The 17291-nt window shown below is 36.0% G+C and overlaps 1 protein-coding gene across 5 annotated transcripts in view; it reads left to right on the forward strand.

Annotated features, from left to right (window-relative positions):
- COL11A1 (collagen type XI alpha 1 chain) overlaps positions 1-17291 on the forward strand; it is a 163957-nt gene that overhangs the window by 111856 nt on the left and 34810 nt on the right. For all 5 annotated transcript variants that reach the window (XM_050900518.1, XM_050900522.1, XM_050900521.1 and 2 more), the window contains 6 exons: positions 6545-6652; positions 7132-7239; positions 8307-8360; positions 12490-12543; positions 13282-13389; positions 16994-17047. In XM_050900518.1, the coding sequence (XP_050756475.1) occupies positions 6545-6652; positions 7132-7239; positions 8307-8360; positions 12490-12543; positions 13282-13389; positions 16994-17047 (486 nt within the window). The remainder of the gene's footprint in view (positions 1-6544; positions 6653-7131; positions 7240-8306; positions 8361-12489; positions 12544-13281; positions 13390-16993; positions 17048-17291) is intronic.

The raw sequence follows: 17291 nt of genomic DNA on the forward strand, positions 1-17291 counted from the left end.
TGAAGTGCTTTGAAAATGGTACAGAGAATGATATAGCAGCAGGCATAGTATACCATTATTTTTGCCACAGTATCTACGTTGAAAAAAAATATTTTTCAATGAAAGTTTAGATGCTGTAGGAAAAGGGAAAAATTGTAAAGCAAGCTTAAGATCTTTGAGAAAGTATGATGAGCATTGTAAAAAAGAATCTTATTTTGGAAAATAGTAACATGCAACTCAAAATCTCCCATTGAAGTCCATGGGAAAATAGATCATGCAAGAAGATAAGAACGGCTTATTAACAATACCATTTTATGAATATGTAAAGAAATGATGCATTATACAATTACTTAAGAATTTTAGAAGATAAGATGACCAAAACCATCCATTGCTTTGAAGACTTTATCTTTACTGTACTTCTTGTGTGGACCATGCCTATAGACAGAATCAGTGAAACTGTTACAAACTATATTTGCTTGGCTAATAACAGCTATGTAAAATCATGTCATGCAGTAATATTCCTTCTCAACATTTTAAGCTCAACATAGGCATAAAAATGTATTTGCCAACTTTTTGTGTTGTTATAGTTGTTTTTTTCTTTATGATTACGATAGAGAGAAAAGCAGTGATACGTACTCATTCCTCACAAATAGTAAATTATTATCCCTTGAGTAGTGTGACTAGGCTTTTTCTAGATGGTTCTGTGCTCAACAGTTGTTTACATTTAGATTTTTGTTTCATGTTTGGACTTCTACTATTTATACCTCTGCTGCTTCTTTCAGTTCAGTTTCTGGTAGTTATCCACTGAAAAGTATTTGAAGTAGGATATGCTCAAAGTTACCTATTCTCTGTTGTCATTTTTTATGCAAGGAAGTTCTACAAGGATGCATTGGTATTCAAAACATGGTACAGTTATTCCCAAATGTGAATTGTGTAGATTTTGACCGTCATCTTGTCAACTTATTTCTTTCATTCAGTGCAAATGAAGTAAAAAAAAAAAAATCAGCACAGCTATTCCTGTTAGACAAAAAAGTAATGGAGGAGCTGAAATTGTACATATTTCAACAATAAAGCTCTTTTATGTCCCTGCAATTCATATTGAGATTAGAATGCATTAAACAAGCAGGGGGAAAAAAATGTAGTATAAAGGTTCTTTGTTTTGGATTATTTCTATATTATTGGAAAAGATCTGCTGTAGCACACCTTTAAGCTTTACTCCTTGATTTCTTCATACTTGGTACTTGAATTCTTAAAATTAATTATTGAATTCTTAATGCCTTTAAGCTTCTATTCTTTAAATCAAGAACTTGCATTTGTGATTTACAGTTCTTCTTAACACCATGCAGTACATATACATTCCCAAGAGGCACCAAAACAAGGTAGCTGGGAATGGAAGGGAATGGAATGGAAGGGAATGGAATGGAATGGAAGGGAAGGGAAGCTAGTAGGGAGAGTCAAAAGGGACACCATCCCACCCCATCTGAAGAACTTGAACTGTTAGAAGAAAAGATGAATCAAAATCAAGAAAGCATAGACCAGAATAGTCTTCAATCTAAAGGTCATGTCTTGATTTTTTGTTAAAGGAGGTCCTAAGGCTGAACTAACCTCTCAAGCAGATAGTTAGTTCAGGTGCAATGAACAAGAACTCTTCTGAGCATGTATAAACCAGACAACACAAGCATACCTGACATTTAACACACCCCACTTTCCCAGATAGGATGCCCACACAGTAGCTGTGCCACTACTATCATAGTTTCTCATAAATCTGCATCACATAAGGTTGTGAAGCAAAAGCACATATCTTGTTTAGTGACGGTTGTCCATATTCTGAAATACATGTGTTTGAATTCAAATTCAGATGATCCATGGTTTTCTAATTCTTATAGGGTGTGTATATGTTAGTGTTTTAGTCCAAAACATCAGAGCCTTTCTGAGGTGAATGTCTTAATCAACCCCATTTACCATCCTTCAGTTCAAATCATAGAGCTCTCTTGGAGCTCAGGAACGGTATTCCTTTCATGTGAAACTAAATTGGAAGAGAAACTCCAGGAGCACTTCTAATACCTGCCAGCTGATGGGAGTTCAGTGCCAGACTAGAATTATCGTGAAGTATAGTCCAGAAATACACAGAGTATGGGTGTCAGGAGCACACTACCAACTGCTTCTTCACTTTATAAATCCATTCCTGTTGGGGCCACACTTCCTGCTAAGGTAAACATAGTCATAGAAAGAATTACTTAGGAAGCTCAGAATTTTTTTGCATATTGTTTTTCTGATCTTTGAGAAATAGATGTAGTGGTAGCAGGAATTGTGAGCAGAGTGGAAAAAGAGTTTGAAGGGTAAACATTTTTTTTTTTTAATATACTTTGAGTTCACTGTAGTGCAAGCCAGCCACCTGAGGCACAAACAGCACCAAGCTGCCCTGAGAGTGTTCCAGAAGTCCTCAGTGGGATTTTTTTTCTATTTCATCTTTAATTACTAACTTGTTATCTTGAAAGTATTTTTCAGTGAAAAAAGATGCATAGGTGCCCTTAATACTGGGTTTCTGTGCATCTGCAAGGATCACAATTAAACCACAATAGCTTGCTTTTTTTTCACAGTAGCTCATAGCAGACCATGAGCATCAAATAGTCCTAAAATATTTTCCCATCTATTTTTAGCCAACAGAGGGTACACACAGAAGTGTAATTATAATGGAGTCTTCATTTGCCATTTATAATAGGAAGAGAATTCATGCCACTGGATGATTTTCCTCCAGTTCCCTGCCAATACCAATTGCTTCTAACTAGCATATATAGTCAATTATAAGCTTTATTTGGCTAGTGCATACATCTGCAAGCATAGCAAACAAATGACTGCTCCAAATACTGTGCATGCCAATTACTGTGCTTAGAGGGATTTGGACAAAAGAAAGAGATGCATGAATGCACTCCAGAGCAAGGATTTTTCTGGGGTTTTTTATTGTGGGGTTTTTGTTTAGTTTTTTTAACAGTTCTCTTTTATCTGCTATCTTTGTCTTCTGTTTGTTTTCTTCCCTTCTCTTACTACTGTGTGGAACGCTGAATGCTGATGAGAGAAAGCTCTCTGGAATGTCAAGCAGTCATTTTTCATTAGCTCATTTAGGAATAAGATGCCCAAATTGGACTCCGAATAAGCCAGCTGTAGGCTACCCAATTATCAGTACTGAGCTATCTAGAGCTATCTTCCTCTATCTGATAAGATTTTTCAGTCATGAGGATCTTCACTTGTTGAGCATTTTGTTAACCATCAGTGAAAAGTATTGCTACTACTATGTAATGTATACAATAGCTATAATTACATATCTCTTCACAGAACGTGAGATAAAAACAAGGTTACTGATGAGTTTATAGTCTGTATAAGAGAAATACAAGACAAAGCATGACACTTCCATTCTGTAGAAAAGTTTTTTAAAGCCCCCGCAAATTAATAAAAAGATTCCAGGATACGAGTACCACTCAAGACCACAGGTTAACAAGGAGTTTAGTAATATAAGGGGATTGTTTCATAGTGGGACAGAGTGACACAAAAAGATAATAAACATAGAAAGAGACAACAGACTTAAGAAGCTGCCTAAAATGCTTTTCTGAGTTGTGACTATAATTTAATGTGTTCTGCTTAGATCAGAGGCCATTCTTACAGAGAAATGAGAGGATCCTTGAAAACAGGTGTACTTCCTGTTCATAACTCATGTGAAATTTAAGTACAACAAATAAAAATGATGCAAAGATAAACGTGAAGAGTTGGCTGAGTAAACAGAGCTACTAGAAATTATGGGCACTGTTAGTGTCTGCTGTCTGATATAGGAAAGATCTATAAGTTACTTGGATTTTTTCCCTCTTTATTCTTGCATCCTACTAATGAGATGACCTAAAATTGTTTAGTTTATGAGAGCTGACAAGATCACAGACCATGGTAGCATGGCTGCAGGGTAATGAATTTTTCTTGTTGAATTCACTGAAGTCTTAGGAACTAAAATAACAGAAATAGGACTGAAACCCAGGCATCCACCCAGACTTAAAAAAAACCCCAACACCTGGAAGGATAAAGTCATCTATGATTCCTGCACAAATACTTTTTTTGAACTCTCATGCAAACTTAGATCTTACTGAGATAATTTGCAAAAATATTTGGAGCAACCATTCAGCATTCTCTTCTGCCACAGTTATCTGGAGGGAAAAGCACCTTATTATGGAATTAGTACCAGTTATGTTAACAGTGTCAGTCCAGGAAAAGAATGTAATGACTAAAAGCAAAAAATTGAGCCCTCATAGGTGAAAGAATCTTAAAATTCCAGTGTTCCAACAGCCAGCAAATTTGATCTTGCTTAAACATGGAAAAAAACCTGGCTCTTCAGAGCCTCAGGCTACACCACCTATTACTTATCCATTCCATGATGTATCACCCCACATCCAGTATATCAGTTGGAAAAGTGAAATTATCAATAACTTTAAAGTGTTACAAACTATCTTGTAGGTGTCAAGCTGAAAAGCTGGGAAAATATTACTGTACAGCAAACAAACCTTTAACAGTGCTCTGTTGATGCAAAAATTGTAAATTATTTAAAAGATAGAAAACAAGGACGCTGCAAAGGTGTGAAAATACAGAAATTTAGAGGGAGAGGACAGCTCTCTTTGCTTCTCAGTTTTCAGTGAGTCCACAAATTTCAAGGTTAACTGTGTTGCTATTAGTGAAACAGTTTTTCCTATTAGACTTGTAAGCACAAGACTAGCTCATATGTAGAATGTAATGGAACAGAATACTCCCTTGGTTTTGTTCCCATGCTGCCCTGTCTACAGGACACAGGAAGGATGTACAGCATCTTGAATCCTCGGGAAGTATCAGGACTGGCAAAGCTGGATTTCCTGTCAGAGTTTTCAGCTAGTGATGGTGCAAAAAAGCACAAAGAAGCTTTACCATTCTCCACGCTCTGCCTGTACCCAGGAGAGCGTCATGCTTCTGTCTCCCTGCACATGCTGACTCTTGTGGAGAGTCAGGAAGAAGCAGGTTAGATGGCAGTTAACCTCTGTTGTCAAGACACAGGAAGTTTTCCCCTGTGCTATCATTAATCCATTTCACAAATACTGAAAAATACTTGGTCAGAATCTGCCTGTGTGATCAAGGAGATATTAGGAATTTGAGTGTAAAAGTCTTTTGCTCCCTGTCATTTTCTTGCTGCAATGTGCCTCCATTTCTTTGCTTATGAGTTACAGAGAACTTTGGTTATAGATCACTGTTTGGAAATTAACCCAGCTTGCAGAAAGGATTTAAAATCAGTACTCCACATTGTGGCTTTTGACTAAATGATAAACAAATACAGACAGACCAAAATTTAACATTTTGATTCTGAAATTCCATTTATTTAAGTAGAAGTTCTAATCTATACTGTTATCTGTTCCCTTGTATCCTTTTAGGAAGGTTTTTTAGTACCAGAACACCTTGTTTCCTTTCCTTTTTCCCCTTCAGCACTACTTAAAAGTATATGCCATCTGTGTTCTTAGAAACTGCAATAAATAAGACAGGAAAAAATTAGTCCACCCTAGGTACCTCTTAGTTTTTAGAGCACTGCAGGTTTTTACATACATAGTCATTCTCTCCATTTTGTCTAGTTAGCTCCATCCAGCAGATTGAAACGTTGTGGAGCTTGGCTCTGTGGCAGATTGACATATTTAAAAGAAAGGCTGGCTTTTTATGGAACAGCCATAAGCCCTACACTGCTTCAAAAGAACGAACTGACAGGGAAGGTAGAAACTAGATTTTCACTTATGGATGCTTTGGTAGTTTCAGATAGACAAAAAAAATTATTTAGACAATTAAAGGAATACAGTAATGGTAATGATATGACTCATTTAAAAGTGAGGCTTATTGATGTTAGAGTAAAAATTATTCCTCTCTGCTATTCTTCTCTGTAAAACTATATTCTAGAATACACAATTCCAGTGTTTTTTCCACATACAGCACCTGTCTTTTCCCCTTTAATTTGTAATATTAGATTTTTAACTTTTTCTGTGCTTACCTAAAGATATCTGTACATCTAAGCCACCTCTGTATGATACATCAAATTAGTCATTATACTTCAATAGATTTTTACACAGGTGAATTGAAATGCAGAAACATACTGATCATCACAGCAATGTACAGCACAAAAATTGACTAAAAATTTGGGTTGTGGTGTGGGTTAGTTCTGTATTCTAATATGGTGAATATTCCTTCATCAAAGTAGTATGTTAACGTATTTTGGAAACACAGAGGGAAAAAAGTTCTTGAAAACAGGCTGAAGCACACTCCTATTACGATGAACAAATATAGGAAGGGGTATTTATGAAAAAAAATAAAATTAGTATTGAGTAAGAACTATTGAATATGAACTACAGGTTAGTTCTTTCAGCCTTTTTCTTTACTTGCACACATGCTGAATGTGTACCCTTCTACCACCTGGAATCTCACTGAATAACAGGTATCTTCTCTGTTGACCTGGGTCATGAAAACCATCAACAGTTATCAGGGCTATATCAGAATTCTCTTATACTTTTTTATTTCTTTCCAGGGTTCACCAGGGGAACGTGGAGCAGCAGGCACTGCTGGCCCAATTGGTCTACCAGGTCGTCCTGGACCTCAGGGTCCTCCAGGCCCTGCAGGGAAGAAGGGTGCTCCTGTAAGTAATCAGAGTCACATAAAACTATCATCACAGCACAGACTTTTCATTCCAGAATGTTACTTTTTCCCACTCTAGTATTCGCCTATTAAACATATCCTCAGAATACCTGACCTAGTCCTTTTATATTTACAATTAAGTAAATAGTAAGACATTTATTGTCATACCCTCTAACACCCAAGAAGGGTTAAACCTGTTATTATCACAGCAGGGAGTGAATATAATAAAAAAGTTTGTCAAATCAGTCTTTCATTAAAACTTTGTACCCAGCCACTCTGCATTAGAGTACAAGTGTATTTGTCATCGGCTTCCATTATTACTTAGTATAATTTTCCGATACATTCTCTTCCCTTTACAGTTTCCTTTCTGTTGTTTGGGGGTTTTTTTGTAAATTTTGTATTGGTAATGTGACTCCCTGTACTGAAATCTTCATTAGTCTCCTGTGATAATCTGGCTCACTTCCTTTTCTTCAAAACCAGGGTGAAAAAGGTCCTCAAGGGCCAGCTGGACGTGATGGAGTACAGGGTCCTGTAGGACTTCCTGGTCCTGCTGGTCCTAGTGGTTCTCCCGGAGAAGATGGTGACAAGGTGAATCATTATAATTTGTATTAGTGCATCTGTGAGAAGATCTGTCAGTACAGTTCTCTGGTTGTAACTTTCCTCACAATAAATACGGTGACGAAGCAACTCTTACCCCTGCCTCCCCCAAACTCCCTCCACCCACTGCAAAAAAACTAAAAAACCCTTCTATAATCAGATGTTTGAGGGACAGATGTCATGGGACATTGGGATTTGTGTTCAAGAACTAGTAGACTAACATTTATCCTGGCAAAGAAACAAGGATGAAAGTGTGGCAAAATAAATCAAGGCAGATGATGTTAAAATTTATTTTTGCCTATTTTAGAAACTTGGTTTGCTGAATGAGTAATATAAAATGTTCTCAGTAATGTATAGTGATTTGGAACCACTGTTGATAGGTTGAGGGTGTCAAAATAATATGGTCGCAGCAGAGATAGTCTGCTGACTTCTGGCAGAATTTAGGACACGACACCTTTCAGGATCATCTTGCATGTTTGCTTCATCCAGCACTGTTCTGTTAGTTAGCACAGGGTAAAAGTAAAGACTTTGAGGTATGTTTTTATGATGCATGAGTGTTATTTATCCCACAGAGAGTATTTTCTGTGATTTAATTTCATTGTATTTTATTATTGTATAAAGAAAACATTTTTTTCTGACATGGTTTCCTGGTGATTTGAATAATTTTGAAGTTTTGAAATATTGTACACTACAGTGAGAAGCAGTTGTTCAGTCACATACAGTAAGATGAGTCTATAAATCAGGGTGCTTTCATTATAAGTTCTTATTGAAGGTGACATAAGGAACACAATTTCCTTTATTTAGAGCTCAGTTGCACTATACTTCAAAGCCAGGTCTTGTCGCCCTTTGCAGTATAGCAATCAATATCTGGATTAATATGACATACTATTGATCGATACAGAATTGCCCCCTTTAGGCCTTCACACTTGAAGCAGCAGCATAAAACGCAGAATAATCATATCAAAGGGAACATTTAAAGATACTGTGATATTGACTTTAGCTAAGTGTGAAGGAGACCATTTTAAACAAGAAGTTTAACTTTTAACTTTCAATTACAGGGTGAAATTGGTGAACCAGGCCAGAAAGGTAGTAAAGGCGACAAGGGAGAAAACGTGAGTAGCAAAATCCTTTGTCCATTACATTCTTCATAAATAAAAAGTATTCATGCATGAAGTATTCAGGTAGCCTTCCTACATCAATGAACAGAAACAAAGACACACTTCAAAAATGTTTCTTCAAAATAATGTTGAGTTTTAACGCAACGCTAGAGGTTTGTACTTATAAAGCCATGCATATATTTAGTATTTCTTATATTCCTTGAGCTTACAGAATCATTAAAAAATAGATAGGTAAACTACATTCCTAAGCACCCTTCCTATATCATTTTAATTCATCCATTCTACATTTGAACTGGGAGAGACCAAGAATATACATACATTCTCTTACTATGTTTAAGTTAACTTCACTGACTGGATTGTGTGAACATACCCAGCTTTAGCTTCTTAGCCATAATGAAGAAGAATATGAAGACTCAGTAGAGAAATCCACTAACATAGTTTTAAAATTTTTAAAGAATATCTCATTCTTGGAGAGCACACTTAAGTGACTGCAACATTTCAGAACAGCGAGGACCTCAGATGAAATGGCTTATACGAGTTTTCAAATATTATCACTAGACCTATTAGTGAACTGAGGACTAATCAGGCTTCTACTGATTTAATTTGAAATGTTTTTGTCTTCAAAATTATTTCTAAAGTTCAAGCACTTCCTCTTTTGATTGAGGCCAGAAATATAAAAACAAGCTTTTTCCACTGTAAAATTTGAAGCTAGAAAGAATAAAACTAGCATTTTTTTTTTCTGTCTGATTTTGGTTTCTTTCCCAAAAATTCAGAAAAGGTTTGTTTTCACTTCTGTTCAATTTCAAGATAAGCTGGCATTTTATTTGAATAATTTTCCTTAAGAAAAAATGGAGAAGTAATTGCAGAAAGATTTTTTTATTATTATTATATTTCATCAATATTCACAGTTAGCAAAGCTCAGAATTCAACGTAGGGGTATTCATAACTAAGTATATTTACTATCTTGAAAACGCTGTGTGCTTATTATGATTAACAACTTATAGAGCGTCATAAAAGTAGATTGCTTCTAAAAATTACACCAAATTTATGGCTTACACATAATCAGATGATATTTTATAGGAGGATACATACAAATTCAAGCAAATCATAGTTTTATAGAAAAAAATGTGGCAACAAAATGTGCAAAAAAAGACAAGGTTTTTTTTTGTTTTTAAAGATAAGCTTGTCCTTTTCAATTATTTATGTGAGAGAGACTTCTGCAGTTTCCAGTGCAGAAAATACATACTTTTTACACAATCTTATTTTATTAGATCAAATCACAAGTGCTATAATAAACTATTTGTAATGCCCTGTTAACACAAGGAATGTAATATTATACATATGGATGAGAGAGCACTTCTATTATAAACCCCAGTTTTCCAAGAAACATACATGTAACCAAGCTGTAAACAAATTCTGCTTCAGACTAAAATTACTCCTGCATAATCTGAGCTGAATGCTTTGGTTAACTTCATAAATTAATTTATCAAATTAAAACATTTTTAAAAGTCAGTTTTAAAACTATGGACTAGTTCCCAGTTAACTGAAAATCAATCTTAATCTATTTGCTGTTGTAGTTGTAAACCAGCTGTGGGATACACAGAGATATATGCAGCTCCTCTTTGTCCACCTAAAGAGGTTCATAACAGTACAGGCCCTGTGTACACAGAAAAATCTGGCGTTTAAAGGAAAAGGCAGTGGAAGCATATGAAGCAGGTCATGGTCCAGTTCCACTTTGGGCTTTGCATGTGATCACATGCATATCCTTCTGTTTTCCCCTTTGACATGCCTCTTCATTAGAGATGCTTCTGCATCAGAGAAATTCAGAAAAAACACATGCTGCACTTTTCTATTTCAGATCATTTTAGCATAGCTAGTTATGCTGAACATTAGACTGTGACCCCAGTTCGCGTAGTGAGTACTAACGTATTTGGGCATGTTGCAGCAGACTTGCTTTACAAATAAAGTGTCTGCAGCATAATCATTTGAGAACATATCCTGCACTCCCAGTCTCAAGGTTTAAGGCATTTGGGAATATAATATGTTCTCCTTGAAATACAGGATTCAGTGTTCAGGCCTGCTTAGTTGAAGTGAATGTTACCCCATTTGAAGTCAAGTGTATTGAATCCTATTTGCCCTCAATTGCAGTCATTCAACCCTGACAATTTCAGAATGTGTTTATTTCAAATCTGCTTTCTTTTCAACACGCTGACAGATAGATATTGGGGCAGGGAGGAAAGGCCCTGTTGGTCACCTCTGAAAGATTCTGAAGAGGAAGTAAGTACCTAGTTCTGAAATCACAGGAACTAAAGAATAGATATTCACAGTACTTAGACACCTACAAAAGCCTTGGTGAGCATTTAGAGCCTAATCGTAGCAAGGACCCTGAGCAAAGAAGAATCGATCCCTCTTTCCTATTTAAGAAGAGCTGGAAACATCTTCAATTCCTCGTTGAAACTAACCAGGATTTATGTTTGGGGGTTTAACTATACTGTGCCTAACAAAAAATACTATGTTGCCATATGCTAGCTAGGGACAGCACAATTTTATTATTGATGTACATCCTCTCTTGAGCTTCAAAACCTCCATGGCTACCACAGCTGTCTTTATTAACTGAAAATTCTCTCCTGATGATTCTGATCAGCCTCTCCATTTGCCCTCCAGAGCAATGGAAAAAAGAGTCTGGCCACATGTCCAAATAACTTCTCGTTAATCAATTGCAAAGTACCTTCCAACAATACTTTATATCAAAATGAGTATTTAAATGAGATTAAAAATATGTAGATCTCATTTCGGGCCCTATAAAATGAAGGAGCAGGTAGAAGCACCCTGCAGAGTGTAGAGGCAATCTGTTCCAATATGATTTTTTTAAAAAATTCATGCATGCTAATTCCCTTTCTCATGGTAACCCTCCCAGTCAACAGGAGTATTCCTAGGAGTCCTTTCATTTAGATATGTCACCACAGAGGCTAAAAAGCTTTGCTTCATGGTTACCATCAGGTATGTGACAAAAAGAAAATTATAAAAGAGAAGAAATACATAGCTTGACACTTCAAACTCTCTAGAAAATAAGATACTCTAAAATATACATAGAACCCAAAGAAAGAAATAGACTACAAGACTTAAAAAGTCCCTTTTCCTAATCTCCCTATAAAGGGCAGAATAATCTAATTTAGGCCTAGCAAGGTCTTTAAATCCAGGCATTATTCTGCACTAAATTAGAATTCCCAGCCTAGAAACTGCAGACAACTTCCTTGCCATCTGCAATAGCAGACCAGAATTCAGCCATTGCCACGTGTAAGGTTTTATGCTTTCTTAGCTTCGCTCTTTTTCAGTCTAGTCTCTCTAGCTGGTACAAAAAACAGATTCAACCTACCACATAATTTTAACCCCACCATAAACTAGTATCTTGCATTCCCATACTCTGTTAGATATCTTCATTACATCACATCTGCATAACTGACTTCCAAATTATATGCAATATAACTTAGAAAGTTATTATTCTGTAAGGAGACTGAAAAAAATTAAGAAATGCCTCTCAGAGCCATATTTTTTGCCATTCTGCTGAAAAGAGACTTAATATCAAAGCGAATGTGACTCCCAGTGTTCAACAAGAACTTAGACTTTTTCATGTCTCCTGGAGGTCAAAATAAGCTTTGTGCTGTTGCAAAAACCATTTGCAATTTCATAAAAACTAATCCAAATAATAAGCATTCCTTTAAAGACAGATTGTTAGATGATGCTTAAAGGTTGAGGTTTTCTGCACAAATCTCATTGAAAGGTCTGATATTTTTAATTGTGAAAAAAATATTTTTCATTTTGATTCATGTTTGCACGGGGATCTATTTTAAATATTCTGAAACATTACAAATGTGCTTTCAATAAATGCTGGTATTAAGTCTATTATAGATGTGCAAATTTGAGGTTTTGAGAGATAAACAAATAATAATTGTTTGTACTGAATGGAAAAGACTTGTGAATAATGCTACATTCTCTATGGAGAAATGCAGAAATCCTTAATAGACCTTGATCGTGCAAATAGGGTTGTCTCTATATTTGCTTTTAATCTCATTCCAGATGCCATAATCACTAACTTTTCCTTTTGGATGTTTGTTTGTTGCAGGGTCCTCCGGGTCCACCAGGTCTCCAGGGTCCTGTTGGTGCCCCTGGTATAGCTGTAAGTAGCTTATTCAGAACAAACCCCAATCTTGCCATAACTCATCTGATACTTAGAAGTTCTTTGAACTGCATGCTCCTTACTCAGGAATATATTTCAAATCACCATTAACAGTTCTATCATTGTCCCCTTACATGCAGTTGTTTATTGTAAACAAGCCTGCATAGGTGTCATTTTATTGCAGATTTACAGCAGGGCAATAATTTGAACGAATTATTAAAAATGAGATAGTGTAAATAGTGCATGAGGCCCATCCTTTCAGTGAACTTGTTTGATGGTTTGTATGACAGTCAGTTGTAAAATCAGCTCGGTACCAGATGCGTTTAAAAGAGAGTATCTCTTTTTAAAATCCACCTGATGTCAGGTGGATTGATTTTTATTTTTATTTAGAAGGCTTTGAATTCTACCATGAAGACTGGTAGAACTGTATGCTACTCATATTTACTAATACGTAGGTATTCAACAGCTAGAATGTTTATACAGATGTGAAAGAGAAGAGGTATTCAGGGAAAATTTTTGTGAGACATGCGGTATTATTTGACCTACATTAAACCGGGGCATATGCTGGTATTCTATTTGTATAACAGATTTCATTCAATCAAGGTGGTGTGCATGCCTTTCTAAAGGCATTAGGAGTGATTCTGAGCCCTTTTGTAGTTGTCTTCCAGTCATTTCCACGGAGCTTTTTCTGTTATTATCAGACCTGTGATATTTTTGCTTTTCACTGTTTCCAAATAGGGAGGTGATGGGGAGCCAGGCCCAAGAGGTCAGCAAGGGATGTTTGGGCAAAAAGGTGATGAAGGTCCTCGAGGCTTCCCTGGCCCTCCAGGCCCTATTGGCTTACAGGTAAATTCCTTTATTATTTTACCCTCCACCTGTAAAAACACTGACTTCTGTGTGAGAAACTGAAGGAGTGTTGTCTTCTATTAAATAAATGATAGCATCAGTTAATAAGAACTGAAAGATCCCATATTCATAGAGTTCCTGCATAAATAGCAGATTTAATGCTGAAGGAGATTGGTAGGATGCTCTGAAACTGAACTCCTGGCTACCATAAGCTTTAGAATTTCATTCAGTAATTCATTCATTTATAAAGTCCAACAATTTCTGTTTTAACAAGAGCACTTTTTTTTCCTGGAGATACACATTTTAAAGAAAAGATTCAACCTGGAGGCGTATTTAACATGTCCTAGTCATTTACTGTATTTTCACAGTAGGTTTTGGCAACATAGTTTGTTTCTCAGAGATACCATCACAGACACTACTTGTGTTCTGAAAGATTAGCAGAATTCCATGATGCTTATACACTGCTGCCATCACTGGCAGGTTCCTATAGTTTCATGTTTCTTCCTCTTAAAATTGTTATTTTATGAGTCAAAAAACACAAGGCAAGCATACAGTAAAATATAGGCTTCTCACTGCTGCATCCAGAGAATTACAGTTGAAAAATCCTACTTTTTCAAAAATTTAATTTGCTTAAATATAACAAAACAAAGAACAAGATGTTTAGGACCTTTGATTCATTTCCATGTAATTAACATCAGAGCACAGAGCACTTTGAAACTATTTCTAATCCATGCATTAAGCTGTAATATGAATCATATATAGTCTCTTTTAAAAAATGGAAAATTATAGCAACAGTGTTTGAATATATTAAACAGTATGTCTCCTTTCTATCCACCATGGGTGAACTGACTCATCTCTTTCACTAAGCCGAACCTTAACCTGTACCTATCATTTTTTAAATTCTATTACATAATGCAGTTCACAAAACTTACAATGAAGTTTATAAAATATTACAAACCTCCATGGAAGATAAATGGTTCATTACTGCACCAACACATATGTCTTGTGTAGATTCATATTGCCTTTGAAATTGAAAACGTCTTTATTTTCAGAAATAATAACTCAGAAAAAAATTATTCCTAAATTTTATTATGAATTAAGTTTTTTACTATTTTAAAGAGAGTGAAATAAAATTATCCTTGTTATTTTTCTCAGCTCTAGGATACTGTTTCAATTGATGCTTTTCAATAAAGTCCACCTTCACATTTTAAGTTTAATGAGCACTAAGGTACATATATATAAAAATCAGCTAGGTTGAGACTTACACAAATAAAATATTTCAAATGAGGAATTTTCACCAAATGGCTTTGGAAAGTCTTTTCAAAGACAGAAATATCACGTAAATGTTTAATTGCCTTCAAAGTTTTATAAATACCTCCTCTGCAAGCAGTTGAATGAGCTGTTTAGGTTTATCATGACCATGAATCATAATGGCTAAGGCATTCAACTTTTTAAGCTAAATGTCTTTTTATGTTTACGGGGTAGAACTGAGTGGACTGTTGGCAACTGGAAGATCTAGTTTATTTGAGGTGGGATTCTTCTCTCTGAATATCAGCTCTCTAAAGACTAGTCATCTAGTCCAAGTCTAGGCTTCTGCTCTAATCACTCTTTAGAACAATTAGCTACAAAATTGTTATTTAAAACTCCTCACAGTGAAGGAAAAAGTTAGTCAATTCAAATTTCATTTGTTGAACTATTACAAGGTTACAAAAAGTAAACATGAAGGAAGTTAGAAACTAATAAAACTACCTTTTATCATAACCCTGGCATTACTACTCAGCATGTACTGTAATCAATATGTGTTACTGAAGATAGTATTATTAGCTATGGGCTTCCATTTTAATAGAATACAATCCAGTATTTTTTAAAATAAGCAAGCATTATATAGAAAAAACACTGTGTCATCGCATGAGCTAAACCTGGCTTTTTTCATGCTGATTATCTAATAGTAAACAGGCTTTCACAACAACCACAATGCACTGACAGGTCAGCTAAGTTTTCACAGTAGTAGAAAACAGAGACATTCATCATTTTTGGAAAAGGTATATCTCTCAATTTTGACAAGTCTTTTTACTGTTCAGATTGTGCCAAAGTAGGAGGGCAGCTGAGGAATGGATATAGCGTTGGCTAAGTTTATACTTCATACTTTTTATACAGCTTTGTAGCAAAGATGGTAAACTGTGCTTTCCAATCTCGTTAGCTATAGTTTGATAACATACTTTGAAAGTAGCAGAACCCAGGACGTGAAACTTAGAACCAGATCTTAATGTAATGTAAATCAATATAATGCTATTGACTCCAGATCCAGGGGAACTGTTTTCTATAGAAGCCAAGCTTTGATCCTACATTTAGGAATGCCCAGCTTAGTGGTGACAGTGCTTCTAGCTGTGGTAACATTATACTAGCTATCAGTATTAGCATCAGCTACAGTTTCCTTCTCTTGGTGTTAGTTACTGTTCTGGTTTCGGCTGGGATAGAGTTAATTTTCTTCCCGGTAGCTGGCACAGTGCTGTGTTTTGGATTTAGTGTGAGAATAATGTTGATAACACACTGATGTTTCAGTTGTTGCTAAGTAGCGCTTATCCTAAGTTAAGGATTTTTCAGTTTCCCACGCTGTGCCAGCAAGCAGGTGCACAAGAAGCTGGGAGGGAGCACAGCCAGGACAGCTGACCTGAACTGGCCAAAGGGATATTCCATACCATAGAACGTCATGCTCAGTATATAAACTGGGGGGAGTTGGCCCGGAGGGGCAGATCGCTGCTTGGGCATCGGTCAGCAGGTGGTGAGCAATTGCATTGTGCATCACTTGTCTTTTCTTGGGTTTTCTTTTTTTGTTTGTTTGTTTGTTATATTCCTTTTAATTACTATTATTATTATATTTTTTATTATTATTGTTAGTATTATATTTTATTTTACTTTGGTTATTAAACTGTTCTTATCTCAACCCATGAGTTTTACTTTTTTTTTTTATTCTCCTCCCCATCCCACTGGGGGGTAGGCGGGGAGTGAGCGAGCAGGTGCATGGTGCTTAGTTGCTGGCTGGGGTTAAACCACGACAGTTACTAGTCAAGCCTGGACACTTTGCTTCTCGGATATGTTTGTATAACCCAATGCAGTGCCTCTCAGCAGGATGCATTACCTCCACCGGGCACCTTATTAAAGCAGTTATACAGCTTCCGGTACTCAGGTAGCTTAGACATCTTTGCATACCACTTCATTGTGCTGCACTGATCATGTTTTCTTTACATATATATGTATCATAGCATAAATCAAATTATCCAGATGCCCACCTGGGGTCTAGATAATGATGGCAGTGTTTTTAGTCAGCCACTCTAGCATTTCTGTGTCCGTTTTTTTTTTTTATTTTATTTTCTGCCTCACCTGGTTTAAGCATCCTAGGACTACCTATACATTTGCTGTAATATAAAAAAGTCTTTTTCTTTTTTTTTTTATTTTAATGCAAATAGGTTTTGTTTTCTTTTTTCTCCCCCCGCCCCTGCCAAGTTTCTCATGTAGATCGGATTTATATTGTTTCATATTGATTTATAACTCATCATTCCAGGTACCCTACTAATAGTTTTCTTTTCTTTTCCATTTGTTTTAGGGTCTGCCTGGCCCACCAGGTGAAAAGGGTGAAAATGGTGATGTGGGCCCAATGGTAAGATTTCTTCCCCATTGGTCACTCTGGAGGACATAAATATCATCCATGTATTATTGTCTTTTCTCTGTAGCTCACAATTTGATAAGCTACTCCTGAATTTGGTGCCTGAGTATGAAACATTTTGTGTAACATAAACTCTCTCTGGGATTTACTTTGCTTTCCCACATCTATCTTTAATATCAAGATTTATGTAACTTAAGAAAATACTCTGAAGAGTAGGTAGCAAAGCAGATGGTATGTG

Source organism: Gymnogyps californianus, chromosome 8 (assembly GCF_018139145.2).
Source record: "Gymnogyps californianus isolate 813 chromosome 8, ASM1813914v2, whole genome shotgun sequence".
NCBI lineage: Eukaryota > Metazoa > Chordata > Aves > Accipitriformes > Cathartidae > Gymnogyps > Gymnogyps californianus.